At 57.7% G+C, this 20,631-nt stretch overlaps 1 protein-coding gene across 4 annotated transcripts in view; it reads right to left on the reverse strand.

Moving 5' to 3' along the window:
- Positions 1–26: 26 nt before the first annotated feature.
- Positions 27–20,631, reverse strand: part of GRB7 (growth factor receptor bound protein 7) — a 41,479-nt gene continuing 20,874 nt past the window's right edge. For all 4 annotated transcript variants that reach the window (XM_044999374.1, XM_044999375.1, XM_044999377.1 and 1 more), the window contains 14 exons: positions 18,221–18,419; positions 16,969–17,110; positions 10,804–10,960; positions 10,262–10,383; positions 9,609–9,686; positions 9,162–9,299; positions 8,128–8,238; positions 7,452–7,550; positions 7,052–7,132; positions 5,607–5,723; positions 4,923–4,983; positions 3,917–4,004; positions 2,992–3,085; positions 27–2,479 (listed from right to left, as the gene is read on the reverse strand). In XM_044999374.1, the coding sequence (XP_044855309.1) occupies positions 2,333–2,479; positions 2,992–3,085; positions 3,917–4,004; positions 4,923–4,983; positions 5,607–5,723; positions 7,052–7,132; positions 7,452–7,550; positions 8,128–8,238; positions 9,162–9,299; positions 9,609–9,686; positions 10,262–10,383; positions 10,804–10,960; positions 16,969–17,110; positions 18,221–18,419 (1,634 nt within the window). In that variant the 3' untranslated portion in view covers positions 27–2,332. The remainder of the gene's footprint in view (positions 2,480–2,991; positions 3,086–3,916; positions 4,005–4,922; positions 4,984–5,606; positions 5,724–7,051; positions 7,133–7,451; positions 7,551–8,127; positions 8,239–9,161; positions 9,300–9,608; positions 9,687–10,261; positions 10,384–10,803; positions 10,961–16,968; positions 17,111–18,220; positions 18,420–20,631) is intronic.

Genomic DNA, 20,631 nt, shown 5'->3' on the forward strand with positions numbered 1-20,631 from the left:
CGTAAGGAAAGCAGAGCAGCCAGGTGTGAAGTAGACGAGATTTATTTGTAGTGAGAAGATTTTGGAGTAGATATAAATAGAGATAAATCTGTCTTCTTTCAGGGCTTGGTGCTAATTTGGGTTATTTTTCTCTTTTTTTGTACAAAATAAAAGCAAGGATATGAAAAAATAACATTTATTACCACTTGTATAAAACACATCACAGTTCGACTGGCCTCTCAGGTATGTACAACAGAGATAGATCCGTCCTCTTAGCAAAACCCGGGATCCTTCTAACAGGGCGACACCACACCCCTGGCTGGGTTATCAGCAACAGGAAGTGAATCTGGGGATCTTAATACCTGTCGCTACTGCCTGAGCTGAAACCCTCACCTCTGTCAGCCCTGCAGACAGTAGGGGGCAGAGCTCCACGCCGAGTGGGTCACATCTGTCCCCCCATCTGTCTTTGGTGCTATGGGGGTTAGTAGCACCCCAGGCGGTCCTGGCTTTGGGGGTCTCTGAAGTGTTGAGTTCAGTGCTTGCAGCATGGTGGATTGCACAGAGATGGGTTTGGAAGGACAGTCGGCATCTAGGCAGTTGGAGATAGAAACGTACTCCCCCTCCGCCCCCGACTTTCCAGACCTGTGCCCAGCCCCATCACCGGGTCCTGGCAGCCTGCACTCCAGAGAGCGGAAGCCCCTTTGGGCTGACAGGAAGGGACAGGGAAAAGCCCAGCTCTTTCCTTATTGCGGCTCTTCCAACTGTCTGCTCTCGCCCTTGACACCTGCCACCAAAGCCCCCTTTTCTCCTCCCTGCCATGTCCAGAGCAGGGCTTGGGGCCAGCCCCCCCCCCTCCCAGCATCTGAACAAGGCCCAGCTCGAAGCGTGACCCTGGACTTCCTGCACCTCCAGGTCTTCCCTGCCTGTGGCTCAGCCTGAATGGACCCAGCTGCACCTTGATTCCCATGGTCCTGGGCAAATGGCAGAGGAATCTCTGTATGAGCCACCCCAGCTCCTGGCCAGCCCCGAACCTGGCAGACACTAGCTTCCGCCTCGTTCCCAAGGAGGGACTTCCTCCCGGAGGGTTGGGAGCAAGGCCAGCCATATTGGCAGAACGTTATCTTCTATCAATATTGACGCCTCCCCCCACCCCCCGCCTTTCCATGCAGCCTGATAACCCGTTGCTAACCCCAGCTGGCACAGAAACAGCTGGGTGCCGTTTCTTGCTGTGACCGGGCCTGCCGGCTTCACCCGCCAGCTCAGAAAGGGAGACGTGGCCACTCCCACACAGGGGGCACGGGCGTGGGATCTGCACCTATCAGGGTCCGCTGCCACCGACATACAGTTCTCCATGGCCGGGGAATGGTGACTGCCCTCAGGCAGGTTGCTGCTGCGGGGAGCAGAAAGGTGGGCCTCAGTCCGTGCACAGAAGGGTCCGGACTCCGACCCCCAGGGAGGCCAGTGGTCTAGCTTAGAAGGAGCCACTCTGGCACTGGTCTGACGGAAAGAAGTGGAAACCTGAAGAGAAAGGCAACGTAACCACCCCCTTGGCTCGGCTCCTAGCGGTCACTGGCCAGAGAGGTCGGAACCCAGGGGAGAAAGTGCATGAGTGGGTAGATTTTCCCAAAGGATGAGGAGCTCCGAAACCCAGCCAAGAGGCTGCAGGGGCCCAGGGAGGAGGGCGCAGAACGGAGCATCCAGGGGTCTGTGCAGGGAGAGTGCTGGGACATACCAAACGGGACCATCCCCAAGCTCCCAGCTTGGCTTCCCAAGGGCACAGAGAATCCGACCATTAACACTGAGTAGCTGGTGGGGAGGGAGGAGACACTTTAGGATCAAAACATATAGAGCATATTGGGGCAGAGCTGAGGGCGCAGGGATACAGGTGGGAAGGGGAATACAGGCATGGAGGGTTACGGGACAGAGGGATATGGGGCAGAGAGAGATGGGAGAGGAGGGATACAGGGAGGGGCAGAGAGAGATCAGAGCGGAAGGATAGGGGGGCGGAAAGAGACAGGAGCAGGGGTACAGGGGGAGGGGCAGCAGTGAGACGAGGCCAGGAGCTGGTGGAAGCACAGGGGCGAGGACTTGGAACGGTGATTTTCGGTCCTTCGGGCTCCTTGGGCGCCAGGGGTGCCATCCTGGCCTCTCACCTCGCCGGTGCTCACTTGACGGGGCTGAGTGGTGACTGACACTGCCACAGAGGATGGAGCACGAGCCAAGTCCATCCTCCGTGGCCGCCGCTGCCCTGGCCGAAGTGGGGCGAGGGGTGGAAGTTTGAGTTGATCCTCATCCTGCTCGCCGGGCGTTGGCCGTGGCCCGTCGCAGAGCCCTGCCACCCACCGGGGGCCTGTCACAAGGCAATGCAGGTGCAGTAATGTCTGAGTTTGCAGGGCAGGATGCCCCGGTTGATTTGGTGAAACTCCACCAGCTGGATGAGATCGGCAAAGCGCGTCTGGCCATCGTCCATGGTGAAGTAAAGCTGCCCCTCTTCCTCGCTCTGCAGAGAAATGGGGTGGGAAGCTGTGTGCTTAGCTCTCCTGGCCCATGCTTAGCCAGTGCAGGCCGGGAACAGCCAGCTCCCCTACGAACTTATTACGCTATTGCTGCAGTGACCTCTCCTGGCAGGAAGTGACACTGGAGGGACTGGAGTGGGAGCGTTCCCAAGGTTAGTGATGTCTTATAGGTCTCTCTTTATGGACTCACACAGGGAGAGGCTGGGAGCTCCCCATAGCCAGCACTCCTGCCCCACTCCCCACAGCGCCTCCTGCTGGGAGAGGCTGGGGCTGGAGTATACAGGAGCTCCCCCCACAGCCAACACTCCTATCCTGCTCCCTACAGCACCCCCTGCTGGGAGAGGCCGGGGCTGGAGTAGTTGGGAGCTCCACACCATTCCTATATGTGAATCTCCTCCCCATGGGTTTGCTCCTTGAGAGAGTTCATAAAGTACCCTCACCCATATTGCTGGGAAGGCACAGTCCGTGGCAGCTGGGGCTGGGGAGGGGCACTTACTGGCAGGATGAGATAGTGCTTGACTTTCTGTAGGTGGCACAAGGACAAGACGTACCCCTTGGGGTTCCGCTGGCTTTCCCGCAACAAAAACACCCTACAAAATCAAAACAAGAGAGGGGGCTGTTACCAACACGCTGCTGCTGCCTACCCAACCTCTTCTGTCCACCAGGGGGAGCCCAGAGCAGCATGTGAGCTTTTCAGTCAGCTCAGCTGAAAAGAACACAGCCGCCTGTGGAACGCTGTTAAAAGCAGCCGAACCCGGGCCATGACCCAGGGGTACTGTAGCCCTTTGCAGTGAGACCTGGCAATGAACTTGTTCCAGACAGTGGCCTGTGCTGGATAACTCTAAGGCATAAAATCCTGACTAACTGCACAGCCCTGTACCAAGGAGGAACATTCCCTCCTGACCCCAGAACTGATGCGTGCCCTGAAGCATGAAGATCAAAAGCTTTTCTTATTTTATCCTCTCTAGCGCCGCTGCTGTTGCTCATCTTATCCACAAAAGCAGTACTGCCAACCTCAATTATTAAAAAACGCAAGTCAGGCCCCAAAAACTTGAGATTTATCTTTAAAATCATTATTTATTTTTTAAATTGAGGGTTTCTTATTTGTCTTCTTGGTTTTGAGCCTGTAGTAAGGGTCACATTTTGTCTGCAACCACAAGGGCTAGAAACTCACTTTAAAAAAAAAGCTGAGATTCTCATGTCATCACATGTCTCCAGAAGCTGGCGCTTTAAGGAAAATGCCTTTAAGGAAACTTTAAGGAAAATATTGTGAGACTGGGGATTAAATTGCTGTCCAAGTGTCTTTGGAACCTTGCTAAGCATTTGGCCTCACTGACATCCTGCAGCAGGGAGTCCCTTGAGTTAATGTCTACTCCAAGTTAATAAAAGCCATATAATCAGTGTTCAAAGCCTTTCCATACCCATCCACTAATCCCTGCTGGATTATCAATCGCTGTGTGTCTTCCCTTGAGATCCGCCCGTGAAACCACGGCTGCGTTCGATGGATGGCTGAGAAGAGAAAAGAAAATGGAGGAAGAAAAGCTTTTTTGATCTGACTCTCTTACAAATCCTTTCACAGAGAAAGTTGGTATTTCGGGGTTTGCAAAGCTGAAGGGGCATTGGAGACAGCAAGAAAAATAAAAAAGGCAAACTCTTTGGGGCAGGGACTGTCTCTTTGTTCTGTCTCTGTACAGTGCCAACCACCATGGGGTCCTGGTCTGTGACTGAGCCTCCTAGCTGCTAACTTAACACAAATAATAAATTAAAGTAGCACTGGCCCCGATTGAGATCAGGGCCCCATTGTGCTGGGCGCTGCATGGACACACAGAGAGAGACAGCCCCTCCCAGGCTAAATAGACAAGACAGACAAAGAGTAGGAGGGGAAACTGAGGTACGGAGAAATCAAATGACTTGGCCAAGATCACTCAGGGAGTCTGTGGCAAAGCCAGGAATTGAACACGAGTCTCCATTGAGCACCTTAGCTACAAGACTATTCTTTGGCTGGCAGCAGTAGTAGACCCCTATCCACCATGTAGATCGGATACTGGGGAAGGTTTCAATTCAGTCCCTAAATTTCCTTATCACCAAAGTTAGAAGAATATCCAGGGTGGCATTTTAGGTTCTATTAAATCTTTTTTTTTTTTCATCTCAAAATTCACTTTTGGAACAAGCCCCAATCCAAGTCCCCCTCCACTTTGTGTCTCCATCTGCACCAGTGCAGGGTGTGTGTAAGACACAACCGCCCTGGTCTGCTAGTGTTTCACCCCGACTTGGCACTGACACAAGGTTCAGAGAAATTGGGCTCATTGTATCCCTTCAGTGTCTGGTTCTGACTCCCCTTCGATCAAGCCCAGAAGCTCTTTGGGAAGGACCTCTCCCTGTGTGACCCTCAGCCAACCGGAGCCGGGTAGAGGGGTGTCCACTCACCTGTGCTGAGCGGGGAGCCCTGGCAGAGAGTTGGCAGGCTATAGCGGTGACTCGTCTTCTTCTGCGGCATGGAAAGCAAGGAGCAGGGCATTACTATGGGGTGTTGTTATTAGGCCATGCTACTTTCATGGAAAATCAAACCAGAAACCAGCGCCACGGTGCATGATGGGAATGACCTGGGAGCAAGGATAGGACAGACCCAGAGAGGGCGAGAGCACAGGCTGCAGCAGGGGGAGGCTGCAATGTATGAGCTACCGTAGCCTCATTCCAATCTGGCGCAATGGCACTGTGCCTCCATACACTCACCAGAACATCCCCCTGGATGCTGATGGAGCTGGGCTGAGACCATCTCACCTTTCCCAGACCGGAGCAGGAGCTCTGTGGAGCTTGAAAGCTCGTCTCTCTCACCAACAGAAGTCGGTCCAACAAAATATATCACTTCACCCACCTTGTCTCTCTACTATCCTGGGATCAACACGTCTACAACAACACTGCATCCACCAGCCCGTATCACTGTTTAATTGTTGAAGCTAACCCGGTGCAGCTCTCTGTGCAGAGAAGCCACCCGCTGGAAGCTGTTTGGACAGCTTGATGAAGACGCGTGGCCTGAACACCGCCTCCAGCCACAGCCCGCTTCCCTACCCGGCCTCGGACTGCTAGCTCCGCATGGAAGCATGGACTCACCCTCCACGACTGAGCCTCTTCCAGGGCCACCGTCAGCGCCTCATTGGGGTTCTCAATCACCCGGCCTGTGCACCCCGAGAAATCCATGGCCACCAAGGTATTGTCAGACATGCTCCTCTGTGGGATGAAACAACAGCTGAGAAGAGACGCAGCAACGGGGGGTGAGGAAGAGGGACCCTGCACTGGAAGACGGGAGCAGTGGGACAGGGACACCGCGTGCAGCAGTACAGTTCAGGGCCCTGTAAGCAGCTGTGAGAGGGGTCCCATTACGTCAGCGCTGAGTCCTGGCGGCGAGGGGCCTGGGGGCCTCTAAGTGTTGAGCTGTAGCAGTTCAGGGCATAAAAATCAAAGCACCATTATGGGCATGATAAAATCCCGCCGCGGTCCACGGATCCCTGGGTATTTTAAAGGAAACATTTCCTGGCCAGCTACATCGCTGGGTACCACCCAGCCTCTGCCTCAACTAAGTGCCCCATCATCTGCATAGGTCCTGTGGGGAAGGTCACTTTGGACTGATGCTCTCCAGTGACCGGGTGTGATAGGTGCCCTCCAGAGAGGTCGCCCTCACGGAGATATTGTCAGGTGAGCAGTGCAGACAGAACCTGACATGTAACCCCCGAAAGGGCTCCATCTGGTCAGACACCAGTCTCCTTGTCCTCCCTTCGGCACCCAGTGCTGACAGGCTCCTCCTCTAGAGGGCGCTGTCTGAGGCCATCTCGCCTTCAGCTCTGTTTGAATAACAGCACCATGCCTTGCTGGGCCCTGGGAGGGGTGGAGGAGCCCAGGGAAGGGCTCGGCAAAAATTTCCTATTGAAACTGTTTTTTTGATGGGACATTGGGATTTTGATGAAACACATTTTTCACAAAATGTGAAATTTCTGAAAAACAAACTCCCCCAAGCCCCAAAAGGTTTGATTTGGAAAGGCTGCTATGGTGCCTCATGGGAGCTGTAGTTCAGTTGGCCCGTGTTGCTATTCTTCTCTATGTGCCAGGCGCCTCAGCTGGACTACATCTCCCAGGATGCACCCTGGCCAGGGCCTCCCATGATGCACTGCCAACCCTTTCCAAGGAAAAATCTCCATTTTTCAACCAGCTCTCTAGGCTGAAGGCATTCACCTCACCCCCTGAGGCGGGAGGAAGAAACAGCATGTTCTGCTGTACTAACAGGAGATCCGGAGGTGTCCACACAGGAGAACATTGACCTGGAACAACGAGGGCAGTGAACAGCTGCTGCCTGTCCAGATCCTTTCTGACCCGGGCTCTACCCTTTCTGGGAGCATGTCAGTGAGGAAGGATGTAGGGAGAATGTGGGCATGGGGCCACCACAGTACACTGCGATTTGGAATCCACTGAGCCAACACAACCCGCTGAGCCAGCCAGGGGAAAGTGTCCCGCGGAGACGCTGCAAAGGAAGCTTCTCAAGGCGGCTCAGACGAGGCGCTTACCAGGGGCGTGGTGCTGATCCAAGACTGGTGGCTGCGTCTGGACTGGGACTGCTGGTAGTTCCGGTAGAGCTGCACGCCATACTGGGAAGGAAGCAGCCGTTGTTAGCATCGGCAGCATCAGAGCCAAGCCCAGCAGCAGGGCGCTGCCTCACCCCGGGCAAACAGCATGTGCTGCAAGGCAAGCAGCCCCCTCACCGGCCACTTAGCAACCCATCGCAACACGGGGAGGAGAGGCGGGTGCTAAGTAGCAGCACTAACCTCACCAGCCCACGTGGTGCTGAGTTCCCCCAGGAAGCAGAACCGAAGTGCAGTCCCCACTTCTGCCAGCTGGTGTCGCTGTCCGCTCTAGCATGCCAATGGGCTGGCCGCAAGGTGCAGGGGCCGGCTGGTGGGCGCTTACCTTAAAGAGGCGGAAGGCGGCCATCCAGCAGGTGCGGCTCTGCTCGTCCTCGCTGCAGAAGAGCTTGAGGCCTTTCATGCCGCTGCGCACCTTGTAGGGCTGCAGAGCAGAGCAACAGCGGTAACCGCAAGGAGCCGTCTCCAGCGCCAGCCGGAAGACGACGGCACAGAGCTCCCCGGGCGCTAACCGAGCCCCCCAAGTTGTTAGCCCTGTTTTTGGCGGGGGAGAGCGAGGCACGGACTAGCCACAATAAGTCTCTGGGAGAGCTGGGAAAAGAATCCAGGAGTCCTGAGTTCCAGTCCCCCCACCACCAGACCCCAATCTTCTCTGATTGCTGGGAACAGAGCCCAGGAGTCCTGTATCCCAGGCCCCTCTGCTCTACCCTCCAATCTGAAATCTGGCACGTGAACCCAGGAGTCCTGACGCCCAGCCCTCCTTTGCGCTAACCACACGGCCTTAATGGTTGCTGCTGGTGTTTCTCCAGTCCCTTCCACCTCAAGAGCGCCCGAAAGGACTTTGCGCACGGGGCCCCTGGTGTAACCCTCCTCACGTCTGCTGGGTTTACAGCAGGGATGGATTTGGCCCTGTTTGGGCAGGGATTGCTTCACCCACCACAGAGGCCCCTAGGGTGCCAGGTGGCAGCCGTACCCCCTTGAAACACCTTGGCCTCCCTCACCTTGATGCAGAAGCTGAACTCGGTGGGCGTGCCGTAGTGCTTTTTCCCTTGTGTGATGAAGTAGACATTGGACTCGTTGAGGTCAGCGAAATACTGTAGATGCCGTGGGTCCTGGGGAGGAGAGGAAGGAAGAGCATGTGCTGTATTAGGGGAGGCAGTCATGGGGCAGGGCGACCAGGGACCAGGACACTTCCCGTCCAGCACCCTGAAGGGCCGGAGAGACCAGACTCCAGACACCGCAGTGACCCAAGCACATGGCACAGGGGACTCAAACCCAGGAGCCACCAGGGCCTTAGAGCATGAACACCAGGAAGGGAAACCGACTGGCCAGAGGTAGGGAAACTGATCGGTCTCTAAGCAATTTGGGTCTCCCGTGCTGACCAAGGCTGTGGAATACCCATAATAAACGCTGATAATAACTGGCTCGAGGGAATGAAGGGCAGATTTAAATGGCATCAAAGGTCAAGGAAGGGTTTTAAAAATCACTTCTGCTTTAATAGCTCCCTGCGTGCTCATTCTGGATGCCGCTATTCATGTGGCGTCAGTCTGCTGGGCAGGTTCTCAGCAGGGGCACTGAACCAGGAACCTTTGGATTGAATTAGAGGGGCCTCTGGTGTCTGAGCTAAAAGCTCCCGCTCCCTTAGCAAGGGCTGCAGCAGGCTCATCAATAGGCGTGTGTGGCCCGGCCACCACTAGAGGGGTGACGTATGTGTAGCATCAATAGGGCCTGCAGCGCTTTATATTGGGATAAGAGCCTACTACTGCTACCAGCTAAGGGAGCTATTCCTTTAGTCCAAGGGAGGCACGTCCTGTGCTTTGAGCTAACTATCCAGGATTCAAGCCCCACTTGTGACTCATAAAGGGCACAGTTCAGGTCGCTACACCCAAAGTAAGTAAGAACTAGCCACTTCTATAGGAAACCCACGGCCATAGGATGTCTTCAGCCCCACCCGCCCTACAGTGCCCCCTAGTGGTGCTGGGGAGACCTGTTGGAAGGGGAGGGTCAAATCTGCCCAGGGTGGGCTCAGCCTCACCTTAGATGTGCCCTTTGTGGAGTAGTAAAGCCCTGAGCGCCGGAGGGAGAAGTAAAACCTCTTCCAGACCTTGCGCCCAACCTCCTTCAGGTGCAGGAAGCCCTGGATCTCCGGGCAGCTGCCGGAATTGAGGAAGTTCTGCAGGAGAGGAGGAGTCGGGGAGAGCGTGGGAAGGAAGAGATGACCCTGGACGACCCCAAAGCTTGAGGCTGTCAGGCCTGCAGCTCACGCATTAAGCTCTCTGCAGGGCGGGTTTATCCCAGGCGCATTCGCTTTCTCCCCACCCCACCGCAGGCTGGTGCTATGCCTGTTTTACAGGGTGACGCTGCTTGTGGGCGGTGTCTATGGACAGTCCCCAGGGTCACTTTCCTGCTTCAAACCGTGTGGCCCAGAGTCAGAACCGGGCGCCGGCGATGAGTGCCAGGAGGGCAGGCTGGCAGTGCATACCTGGATGAGCTCCGAGTGGGACATGCCCTTGTTGGCATCCAAGCAGCTGGAGACCATCACCTCGGGGAACAGGGACTGCTGGGATCAGAGAGAGAGGAGATGGTTAGCGGGGACTCTGGGGCAAGCCCAAGTGCAGCAGAAGGGCTCTGCACCATAGCAGCCCCCCGCGTCTAGCTGGGCACCAGGACCGGCTCCCCTGGGATCAGAACCAGCTCCCTTGGGATCAGGACTAGTGAGCTTGTGTAAGGATGACTTCCTGGTGCACTGGGCAGCTGTCCAATTAATGCCGGGCGGTGCTGGCCTGCTGGAATTGATCTCCTGGCAGTAAGGGGTAGATGCTTAGTCCGGCGGCTTTAGCATATTCAAAGCTCATTTCCAGCTGGGCAGCTCGAGGACCCTGGGGTTTCAGGAGAAGGGACAGCAACCAGATCTCCCAGCAGCTCAGGGATTCTTCCTCTGAGCACCACCAGGTCCTCTCTGGTCAGGTCAATGTGTGGCCGGGATTGGCTTCTATCCAGGCAGGGCTGTTCTGTGCCTGGGATGCTCCCTGGGTCCTGCCCACTGGAGTCCAAGGCATGAAAGGCCGGTCGTCCCCCCCTTCCACCCCTCCAGGTCATGCTGGGCTGGGTCGCCCAGTAGCAAGGTCGGCTTACCGGTGAGCTTTTAAACAGCTCATACTTGGCAAAGTTCTTCCGGAAGACAAATCTGCTGTCTCCCCCAATGGGCCAGGTGGCCTGGACTTCCACCACCGACTCATGGTCTTCCAGGCACCGCTCTGTGGAGGAGAAAGCCACCGGCTCAGGGAAGAGCCCTGCCAACCATCATGTGCCACAGCACGCTGGCTTAGCTTGGGTCAGCCTGTCTCCTTCTAGTGGCCAGTCTCAGAGACTACAGCAGCTTGTCACCACCCCAGCTCAGCAAGTTGCTCTTAGCACAAGTGGTAGGAGCTTGTGCTTTGGGGGCTAATAGTCCCTTGGCTAATAGTCCCTCACCCAAGCCTGCAGTTGCACGCACAGACGGGGCAGCATGAACCCCCCCCAAAAGTTGTGTTTGCATTTGGGCATTAGTAGACACACGTGCACAGAACCAGCTGTACACGTCTCCCCCCAAGCTCCTAGTTGCATACACACACTGGTGGCCATGTGCACCAAGCCAGCCGTGCAAGGCCCCCCTGGGGGCGTACACGCCTCCTCACCTAGAGCCAAGTGCTGATGGAGCTCCACCAGGGACCAGCTGTCGTCGTGGAGGGCGTGAGTCTTTTGCACCAGCATCTCGCAGACATGGCGGGCCGTGGCGCCTGCCGTGACCTCCAGCGAGCGGCAGGTGCCATCTTCGCTGAAGACCTTTACCACCTGTGGGGCAGAGGCCAGGCCAGGTTCATTCCCCTCTCCCACAGCCCTACCCCCTCAGTCTGGACACTCCCTGGGCTCCCTCCCCTCCTCACATCTCAGTTGTGAATGCACGAGTGGCTGGGTCAATGCTCTCTGCAGTGGAGGACAGGGTGGGGCGTGGAGAGCCAGATAGCCAGCCCCAAGGCAAACCCAAGCTGGGCTGAGATTTATCACCCTCCCAAGGGGAGGCAGTGACGTGTGCAGGGTAGCAGGGCGACAGCAAACAAGCCTGTCTTTGCGCCTGCTCCCCTGCTGGCCAGAGCAATTGTCCCCCAAGACCAGTTCTGGGGCATTTGCACTGTTGGATCATACAGGAACTGCCAGCCAGGATCAGCCCCAGACTCCATCTAGCCCAATGTCCTGGCAGGGACCAGCACCAGATGATTCTGAGGAAGGTGTAAGAACCCTGCAGTAGCAGTGGGGTAATCTGTCCCCCCCCCATTGGTGGGTCTCATCTTGGTCTCTAATAGCTAAGAGAGCGGAGTGTGACCTAAGCAGGAGATGTAAAATCTCAGCGTCGGTTTCGGGGTGGAATGAAGTGCTCCGGGCTGGCTGGCTGTAATTGCTCCATGCAGAGGATAAGAACCTTCTACTGCAGCCAACTAACGGAGGTGCTTCTTTAATACAAGTGTTAGCGGACTGTGCTTTTGGAGCAAAAAGTCCCAGGATTGATCCCTGAACGGTTTGGACTCCCCCACCTCCAAGCCAGAGCTCCCCGACACCAGCTCTCTCTGTCTCCCTCCCGTGAGGCCGGGTCATAGAGCAGTTCTGGGGTGCTGACTCTTTGGCATAGGGAGGTTTGACCCCCCGGGAGCCCAAATCCCTCTTGCTGTTCACTGGCCTCAGCCCAGCTATGAAACCCCACAGCAACTCCCCGCTCTGGCTGTGAGCGCCCCCTGGCTCCCTCAGTAAGTGAGCGGGTAGCTTCGGCGTCCCTCTGCTCCCAGCGCCTGGGGAAGCGGTGCCAGGGATGTGGGTTGCCCAGTGACCCGGCTGCCAGGTAGCCGTAGCCTCCTTTTGTGTCCCTGCCACAGAGGGAGCGTTATCTAGGGGCTAGAGCAGGTACTAGGGGGACAGGACTCCTGGGTTCTAATCCTGGCTCAGTTGTAATGTCCATGCTCATTACAGGACTTGGTCGCAAATTGAGGTGTGTAGTGAGTCAGTTGGGGTTTGTGAACGTAACAAGCTCATTGAGTTTCTAGCCGTACAGCCCTTTCACAGGGGTGTCTCCTCTGTGTGTGTGTCTGTCCCAGCACCGAACCCAAACAGCCCCTCCAGAGGGAGCGGGAGCATTGCCCCTAGCAAGGAAATGGAGGCAAAGTGAGGTGGCCACGGTCACGCAACCAAGCCTGGGAGAGAGCCAGGGGCTGAACCCAGACGTTCAGCCTCCCGTTCTCATCCCTGTTAGACCGTCTGCCTCCAGGGGATCCTGGCAGGAAGCAGCAGCATGGCCGGACCCTGCCCACAAGGGATTTACACTTGGGGCGAGGCTGAGACCAAATCCTCCCTGCTAGTCCCCAGTTAACCCACCAGAGGGGGCTAAGCACCCGCTGAACCGGGCCGTACGTCTAACAATGCCCTTTGCAGAGCCGGCCCACTGGGCCTGTTCTCTGCCCCGGCTGTGATGAGGGCCCCTCTGTGCCGGGCACTGCGCAGATACACAGTGAGCGGCAGCCCTTCCCCAGCCTGTGCAGACACCGGGGGAGAGCCAGGCGCTCCCCAAAGAGCTCGTGACACTGTAATCCCTTCGGGGCAGGGACCGTCTTTTCGTTCTGCGTTTGTACTGTGCCCAGCACCATCGGACCTTGCTCTGTGACTGGGGGCCCTGGGCACCACTGCAACAGAACTAAGGAAGAGTGGGGAGGGGAAACTGAGGCACGGGTCACAAAGCTGCTAAGGCAAAAGCACGAAGGCTACTTAGCTCCCAGGCTGGTATCCCGCCCCTTGGATCATGCTGCCTCTCCAGTTTTCTCACTTTCTTCCCCTTAAAAAATCCTCTGATGAGGTGTTAACGCTGGTATTCTGGACAAATTCCTCTCGCCTCCTTCAAATCCTGCCCTACAGTTGCAGCTGGCGATAGGATTCGCTTTCACTTCCTGCCCCATTCTGTGGTGCTGCTGTTCAACATCTGCTGCATCCCACCCCAGAGGTGGCTGAACGTCAGCGGCAGGTGGAGCAATTCAGATTCAATCCCTTCCCTGCCTGGCTGGGGGACTGTGTGAATATCCGTGGGCAAAGGATTAGGATTGTTAACACCCCTCGTCTTTCTGCGCAGCAACCCTTTTAGAATCTGCTTGAATTGAATTAGGAATCGGGGCCGAGGAACCCACATGGGTCCCACTGACTTCCAGATGAGCCCGACTAACCCGTCAGCTTCTCCGTCGGGCCCAACCCTGCTGCCCTGGGCCTTGTGTCATCAGTAACACCAGTGCAAAGCTCTCATGGGAGTGTGCCCAACTCTGCCCTGGTGCAAATGACCGTGCAAGGGGGCAGGGCGACAGGAGGCTGCCCTGCTCTGAACACCCAGGCCCCAGTGGGGAGGGGCAGGGGGCAGCCCAGGCCATGGGGTGGCTTGGGAGGCTGCCAGCCGCTGTCCTGAAGCCACAGGCTCCCCCTTCCCGCCTGCCATGAAGTCTGTGACCTTTGCAGGGAGGGTTGAGGTTTCCTTCAGCACCTTTCTCCTCTCTCCCCAGCTGGTTCTGCTACCTGCTAGGGGCCGGGGGAGGCTCTTTCTGTGGTTGGCTGCTCTCTACCAGCCACCTGAGCTGCTCCTTGCAGACACCAGCCACGCCCTGAGTGTCTGCGCGCGGAGGGGGCAGACAGTCGTTAGGACTGCAATAAAGCAGCTCCTGGGCTGGCCCCGCATGACACCCGCCGGGTGGCTGCTTTTATCTCTATCCAGCGGCCGTTGCCTGGCAGGAACCAGTCCAGGCGCTGATCCCTGCTGTCTCCAGGCCGTGTTTTGGCTATGTGTGCCACGGACCCCTTGCTCTGTGCCCCCAGACGGCCCCTGCGCAGCCTGCCATGGGCATTATCCACCCGGCACCACTGGAGCGCTCTGGCCCGGAGAGAGGAAAAGGGTAGAAAACCCATGAACATGACATGCCCACCTCCCCTTCTGTGATGGCTCATCCGCTTCCCTCCGGGAAGTGCTGAATTTCCAGAGGTTCCTCATCCAGCAGCCAGGCCAAATCAAAGCCAAAGGCACTCGGCTTCTTGGGCTCTGGCTGCTCCGATGCTGCTGACCCCAGGGAACAGGGGTCCTGCTTGCTCGTCCCCTCTACCAGAGAGACCTTGCGAACCATCTGCCCCCGAGCTCACAGCCCGGGGGCAGCCTGTCCTTGGCAGAGGGTTGCAATGGTAACAGTGACGTGGGCTTCCTGGGAATGGCCCTGATTGGTCTCCCAGGGTTATTGGAGCTGGGAGGGGATGAAATATAGGGGGGTGCTGCCAAAAGGGGATCGATTTACAGTCAGGCCAGCAAGGCCCCTGGGTGGTAGGACTCAGCGTGGGGGGAGCGTGCTGCCCATCTGGGGCTGTACTGAGCTGCTGATGGTGGGAGAAGACTGTCACGAGCGTGTTAGGCCTCATGCTGCTGCCACAGGCAGGTCTCGGTCCCACTGGCTGAGGAGCCCCTGGCTTGTGGCCCCCACAGCCTGTCGGGATGGCTGCACTGGCCTCTCGGCAGGAGCTCCCAGTGTGTGGGGGAGGGACACCAGCTCGCACCCTCTGCCCGCTCAGCTAACCCAGCCCTGGGGGTGAAGGGCCACACCCGAGCCCCAAACCCCGACCCCGTGGTGCCGGGACACTGCTGGACCCCAGCACCGTCCCAGGGAAGATTCGGGTCTTGCGGCAGCCGTGGGTTGATTTAGGGCTCATTGACTTTCCAGGGGAGGGGGCTGTGCTGTCCCCTACCCAAGGGCTCCCCAGAACCACCCTGACGCCTGCAACCTGCACTGCAGGTAGTGAGACGCCCCCTAGAGGAGGGATCGTAAAGTGCAATGGAAATGTACGATGGAGCACACAGACAACACCCCTGGGGGCAATGGGAAGGGACGGGGCCGGCACCAGGGGTGACCCTGTGGGAAGGTGACCTGTCCGTTGCTATGCAATCCCTCCCGCTGGCCATCTGCTCCTCACCCCACCCTGGCCCCACTGCTGCTCCTCCAGACTGTGATCAAATCCCCTGGGGATTAGAGCACCCCAGTGCCCCCTCCCGCTCATCCAGCAGCACCCACGCCCCAGATGAAAGGCAAGGGAACCTTTATAGTTATTATTCTCCAAAGCCCTTAATTGTAAGCTTATTCCTTGCCAGCGAGTCAGTAAATTGGCTGCGAGATCTGAGCACGTCGGGACGCACAGACCTCCAAGAGACGTCCAGACTTCCAGGGGCAGACACATAATCCCACTCTCCCCACCCCACCCGGAGTAGCTGCCAGCATCAAAACCCACAGAGTCCCTGTGCTATGTCCAGTTGTCCCTCCGAACCTGGAGGAACAGCCAAAGATCGACACATGGACAGAGACTGACATGTCTACAGGGCTTCTCGTCCAAAAGGATCCCAAAGCACTTTGTTCACATAGAAGAAATAGAGTCCGCTGTCCCAACCTGCTGAAATGCAGCCACCTCTGGGGTGGAACATGTCAGCACTTTGAGCAAGGCCTCAGTAACACTGCCTAATACTTTAGGGCAGGGAGTGAAGAAAGGTACTGATCTGTAGGGAGAGTTTAGCAAGGGGGAATGGAGCTTTTCAAATTGGGATTTGGCCAGAAAGCCAGGCGTTAACACCCTGGCTTCTCGCAAAAGGTGCCGTGAAATCCTCAGTGACCACGATTGGTTCAGATCTTGAGAAAAACAAGTTCCGGGGATCAGAGAGCAAAGCCAAGCAGATTTACCAGGGAAAGGGAACTGAGCCTCGAAAGAGCAGCCACTTCCCTCCCTTGTGGTTCAGCTCATCTGCCCCCGCCGAGAATCTGCTGCATTTCCCAGCTGTTCCCTGGCTCTCCTGGGCTGCTCCAACCCGTCTCACCCATCTGGCTTGACTGTGAGGTCTTTGGGGCAGGGATGGTTTATTCGGCACCCAGCCCAGTGGGGCCCTGATCGCTAACCACTACACTGACAAAGATGTTAAATAATAGTAACCATCAGTGTTACGTCCTGCTCATGTTTTCAGTCTCTCTCTCAGGGTTATCTCCCAGCCCTCACTGCTCCTGCTTTAGTGGCATCAGTGAATTTCATTATCTTGTGCCACAACATTACAGGACCCATCTCCCACGTGGGGCTGCCAGCCCCTTTCCCCGCCCCCAGTACCAGCCCACCAAAATCTCTGCACAAGGGGGCACTGATCCAGGTCTCGAGCAGGGGCGGGGGCACTGGGCGGGCCACACTGTGTTGGGGCGCCTGGTGTTTTCAGGGTGCATTGTTCGGCACACCAGGGGTTAAGCGGTTGTGCTGGACCCAGCTAGGAGGCAGGTGATTGCCTGGGGCGGTGTCAGGTGGGAAGTGCTGGAAAGTTTCCACGGTGCCTGGAAACTCTCCCACCTATAATTACAAGCTTGCGGGTCGAAACACACCGGGATCCATGCCGACCATCCCTATGGAAACCAACCGCCTGCCTCGTCAAGCCCCGTCATGCCCAGCTGCCCTGCACATCCCAGACTGACCCAGCTCGGGAGTTCGATGGGGCACTAGCACCATTAGTATTTGAGTAACATGACAGGGGAAATGACCCACCCAGGGTCAAACAGCAGGTCAGCGGCAGAGCTGGGAATAGGACCCAGGAGTCCTGATACCCAACCCCACTGCCCCAACCACTAGACTCCTCCCCCTGCCAGAACCAGGGAGAGAACCCAGGTGTCCTGGCATGCAGGCCCAGTGACTCCCCATGTGTCCAACCACTGCTGTGGCCAATGCAGCAAACCCGTCCAGGAGCTGCCCTGCCCTCCCAGCCTCTGAGCAGGTGCACTTACGTGGGGGCCGCTTTCACACTGGGGGCCTTGCCCTGCCGAGGGGCTGCTGAGGATGGGCGACTTGGAGGGGCTGCAGAGCTCGGGGAAGGGGTTGGGGATGGACGGCAGCGACGAGGCTCGCGGCTCCTCCTCCTTCAACTTCCTGCCAGAAAGGAGAGGTTTGGGGTGAGGGCGCAGGCGGTGCAGGGGCCTGGCTCTCCACCCCCAGCCTGCCATGACCCTGCCCTGTGCAGCACGGTGTTTGGCCCAGTGAGAGGGTAAAGCAAGCCCATGGGAGCCACACAGATCCCCATGTAAGAGCCACGCTGAGATCACATGAGCCACACAACGTTCCCATGCAAACAACAGCACACAGGGCGGAGGATCGGGCCCAAAGTATCTAGCGCCTGAAGGCAAACGCGTGCCCAGACCCCTGCAGCCCCTCCCCAGAGACTGACAGCTGTGCCAGCAAAAGCTACCCCCCACCCCAGGCAGCAGCAGCAGGCCTGGTGATTTCAGTCTGCCCTTAAAGGGACTCCGAGCACTCCCTCAGCCGGAGAGCTGAGCGGGCCCAGGCGCTGATATCCAGAGGCGGGCAGGCAAGTTAATAATTAACCCTACACCCCTTGGCTCTCCCTAGTGCTGTTCCTCCAGGCTCAAAGGCGGGAAAGGAACCTCCACAAATGCCCATTTCCCCATCCCAGGGGCTGCAGCACTACCGGATCCCAGTGAATAGGGGGTTAATGGCACACAGGGGCGGTACGTTGGCTTCTTGGGAAGTAAAGGTGTATGGGACGGTGGGGGGCCAGGAGATTCTGGTTTCTTTCCTGTTCATGTGGAGTGATTTGGTTGCCTTGTAACAAACACTCCCTCCTTGCAGGCTGCACCCGTCTCCTCCTGCTGGATCCCTCCCCTCCCCTCCCCTCCCTCCCCGTGGGGGAGGGTTGGGGCAATAGCCTCCATTTTGCAGAGGAGGAAACGGAGGTATGAAGAGGGGAAGAGACTCACCCAAGGTCACCCAGCCAATCAGTGGCAGAGTTGGGACTAGAACCCAGGGGTCCTGACTCCCAGTTTTGTGCTTTAACATGATCAACCTTCCAGGACCCTGTGTCTTGGGGGCTAATGGTGGTGAGGGAATCACAGCTCCACACGGGGACGGAGACACTCGCTCTCCCCCCCACCCAAGGGGGCCGGCCAGACACACTGCTGGGAAAATCACTGGACCCTGTTGTTGAGGGAAGGATGGCGTTTCCCACAATGCCCTGCTCCCAACCTGTTGACTTGGATGACCAGTGGCTGTGAGCGCTTGACATCGCCGCCGGCCAGCAGCCCGGCCTTGTCCCGCTCGCCCGTGGGGAAGGCATGGCCATTGGGCAGGCTCCGGGCGCGGTCCTGCTCCAGGTGGTCCTGGTACAGGTTGTCCAAGGTGGTGGGCAGGTCGTTCCGCAGCGCTGCCAGGTCCATGGCATTATCTGCAGAGAGAAGGAAGGAGACAGGGATGGTTACTCCTGCCTCTGTGACTTCCCTCCAACCACCGCGCCTTCCCTGCCTGCCATGCCGAGCGCCACATTCAGCCACAGCCTGAGTCGCGCTGGGCCAGAGGCACCACGGCCGTTTGGAGGGGGCACCCCTGCGCCGCACAGAAGAGGGCTGGATGCACCTTCACCCACACCCCACACTGCCGCTGGATCTCGGGGAACTGCACTGAGGTGCCCCCCCCCCTCCAGCCTGGGGCAAAGAGCGCTGCCAGGCGGCAGGAACGGGCCAAGCTGGGGCATGAGGCCTAAGCGCCCATAGGAAGGTTGGGCACCTAGCAACACCAAGGAGAGGCAGCCGGCAGGGAGCACCTGGGCACCAGCCAAACAGTGCGGGATTCCCTCTCTCTAACCTCCCACCCTCAGGGGACCATCTGTGACCGGGGTGCAGAATCGGCAGCACTGGGCCGGGCAGCGATCACCCCATCCCCACGGTGCTTGCACCCCAAAGAGCCAAGCTGACGCTTCATCGGCTCTGAAAGCTGCAGCTTACGTTACCACCAGCTCCTCTAGTCAGTGGGGTCCCTCTGGCTTGGCACCGGCGTGGCTAAGAGCAGAAAGCCCCATCTGAGGCAAAGCACAAAGTACCCAAACCTGCCAGACCCCTCCCAGCCCTGGAGGGCCACCTGCTTGCCCCTGGAGTGTGCCCTGAACTGGGGCTGGATTCCTGTTAGCTCATCCCCACGGTGCGAAGGGGTGGAAACCCCCCCCCCCCGCTATCGCAACAGCCTCGGGCCACATCCAGCAGCCGCCTTATTGAACTGGGTCAGATGACTCGGGTAGAAGCTGACGCCTAATGGTCCCAGATGACGCCGGCTTGGGCCAGAGGCCTGTGTTGAACCAAGATAGCGGGACTGGGTCTGGCAGGCACAGGCTGGAGAAGTCCAGTGGTAAGAGGCCCTGCTGAGCCACATGGGCAAGAACCTTCCCCCGCCTTTGGTGCTGTCCCGGGAGGCTCGATGAGGGCACCTGGGGCCTTGGCCAGGAATTTTAGAGCAATCAGGCAGGTCTTCTGGGCACAGTTGTCCCGATTGCACAAGTCAGTCGGCTAATTGCACATGGACTCCGTGCACTAGTGTCCACCAGTCTCACGCATGTGTCACTCGGCTCATTGCACGTAGTGTTGCTGCCATCTCAGCCCATCAGCACCAAATTTGGTTTAGCCTAAAGAAACATTTGCTGAGGCCGGGTATCGTGCTCCCTGGCACCTCCAGAAACTGACCAGCATCCTCTCTGAGCATGAGCGGTTACCCTTCCATCTAGCCTGCTCCATGCCAGCTTTCTCTGGCAGCCTGGCCAGCTCAGCTGTACCAGATTTTTACAGGTGCCAATCTCCCAGTCTGGGTGTCAATCACTGACTCACCCTGCAGGCTGCACCATGCTCAGCTCTCCAGTTACCTGCGTTTTGGCAAGAGCAGCTACGCTGCTGGCACGATCCAGAGCCTATCCGGCTACAGCCCAATGTGCCGGGCGTCAGAAGGAAGAACTGCAAAGCCAGAATCAGAGGCAGGGGGCGCTGGCATCTGGCCCCTTTGGCCACGATCCGGCAGCTGGCCTCCACGGGGCGCCGGATCCCACGCCTGCCCTTGGCAGCTCCCTTGGACCATTGTTTTCCCTTGATCCACCATGATGGGATGAGCCAGCGTGTGGGCAGGTGACTCAACCCAGCCCCGCCCTTCTCACTGCAGACCTCCTCCACACGCCTCCAGGCTGGTGGGATCCGGAGCCAGGTCGGAGGCAGCGTTAGCGTTTCCTCTGTACTGGGTCCCTTTCCACCTGGCCCAGAGGTTTGTGTTGGCCGCGGAGGTCAGGGCAGGCATTGCCCACACACTCTGCTGTGGAGTACCTGTTACTGGGGTGGGCATGGCCCAGCCTACCAGCTCCGGACCGAGTGCCTCTGCCCAGGCTGATCCACAAACACAGAGGCAACCAGTTAGCTGCTCTGTTATATCCTTGGGGCCAACCAACTACGCAACATGCTCCATCTAGTTGGTCGCTGAAGGAGCCAATGGTCGAACTGGCTGGCAGCTTGGACTGGGATGTCCAGATGATCCCCCCTGGCCACTCCTGGGCTGCTGCCAGGCCCCTCCCGCTGACCCGATGACTCTCCCTTTTCCTAAGGTACCCATCACTGTGGTGGCTGGGCTCC

This window comes from Mauremys mutica, chromosome 25 (assembly GCF_020497125.1).
Source record: "Mauremys mutica isolate MM-2020 ecotype Southern chromosome 25, ASM2049712v1, whole genome shotgun sequence".
NCBI classification, from domain to species: domain Eukaryota; kingdom Metazoa; phylum Chordata; order Testudines; family Geoemydidae; genus Mauremys; species Mauremys mutica.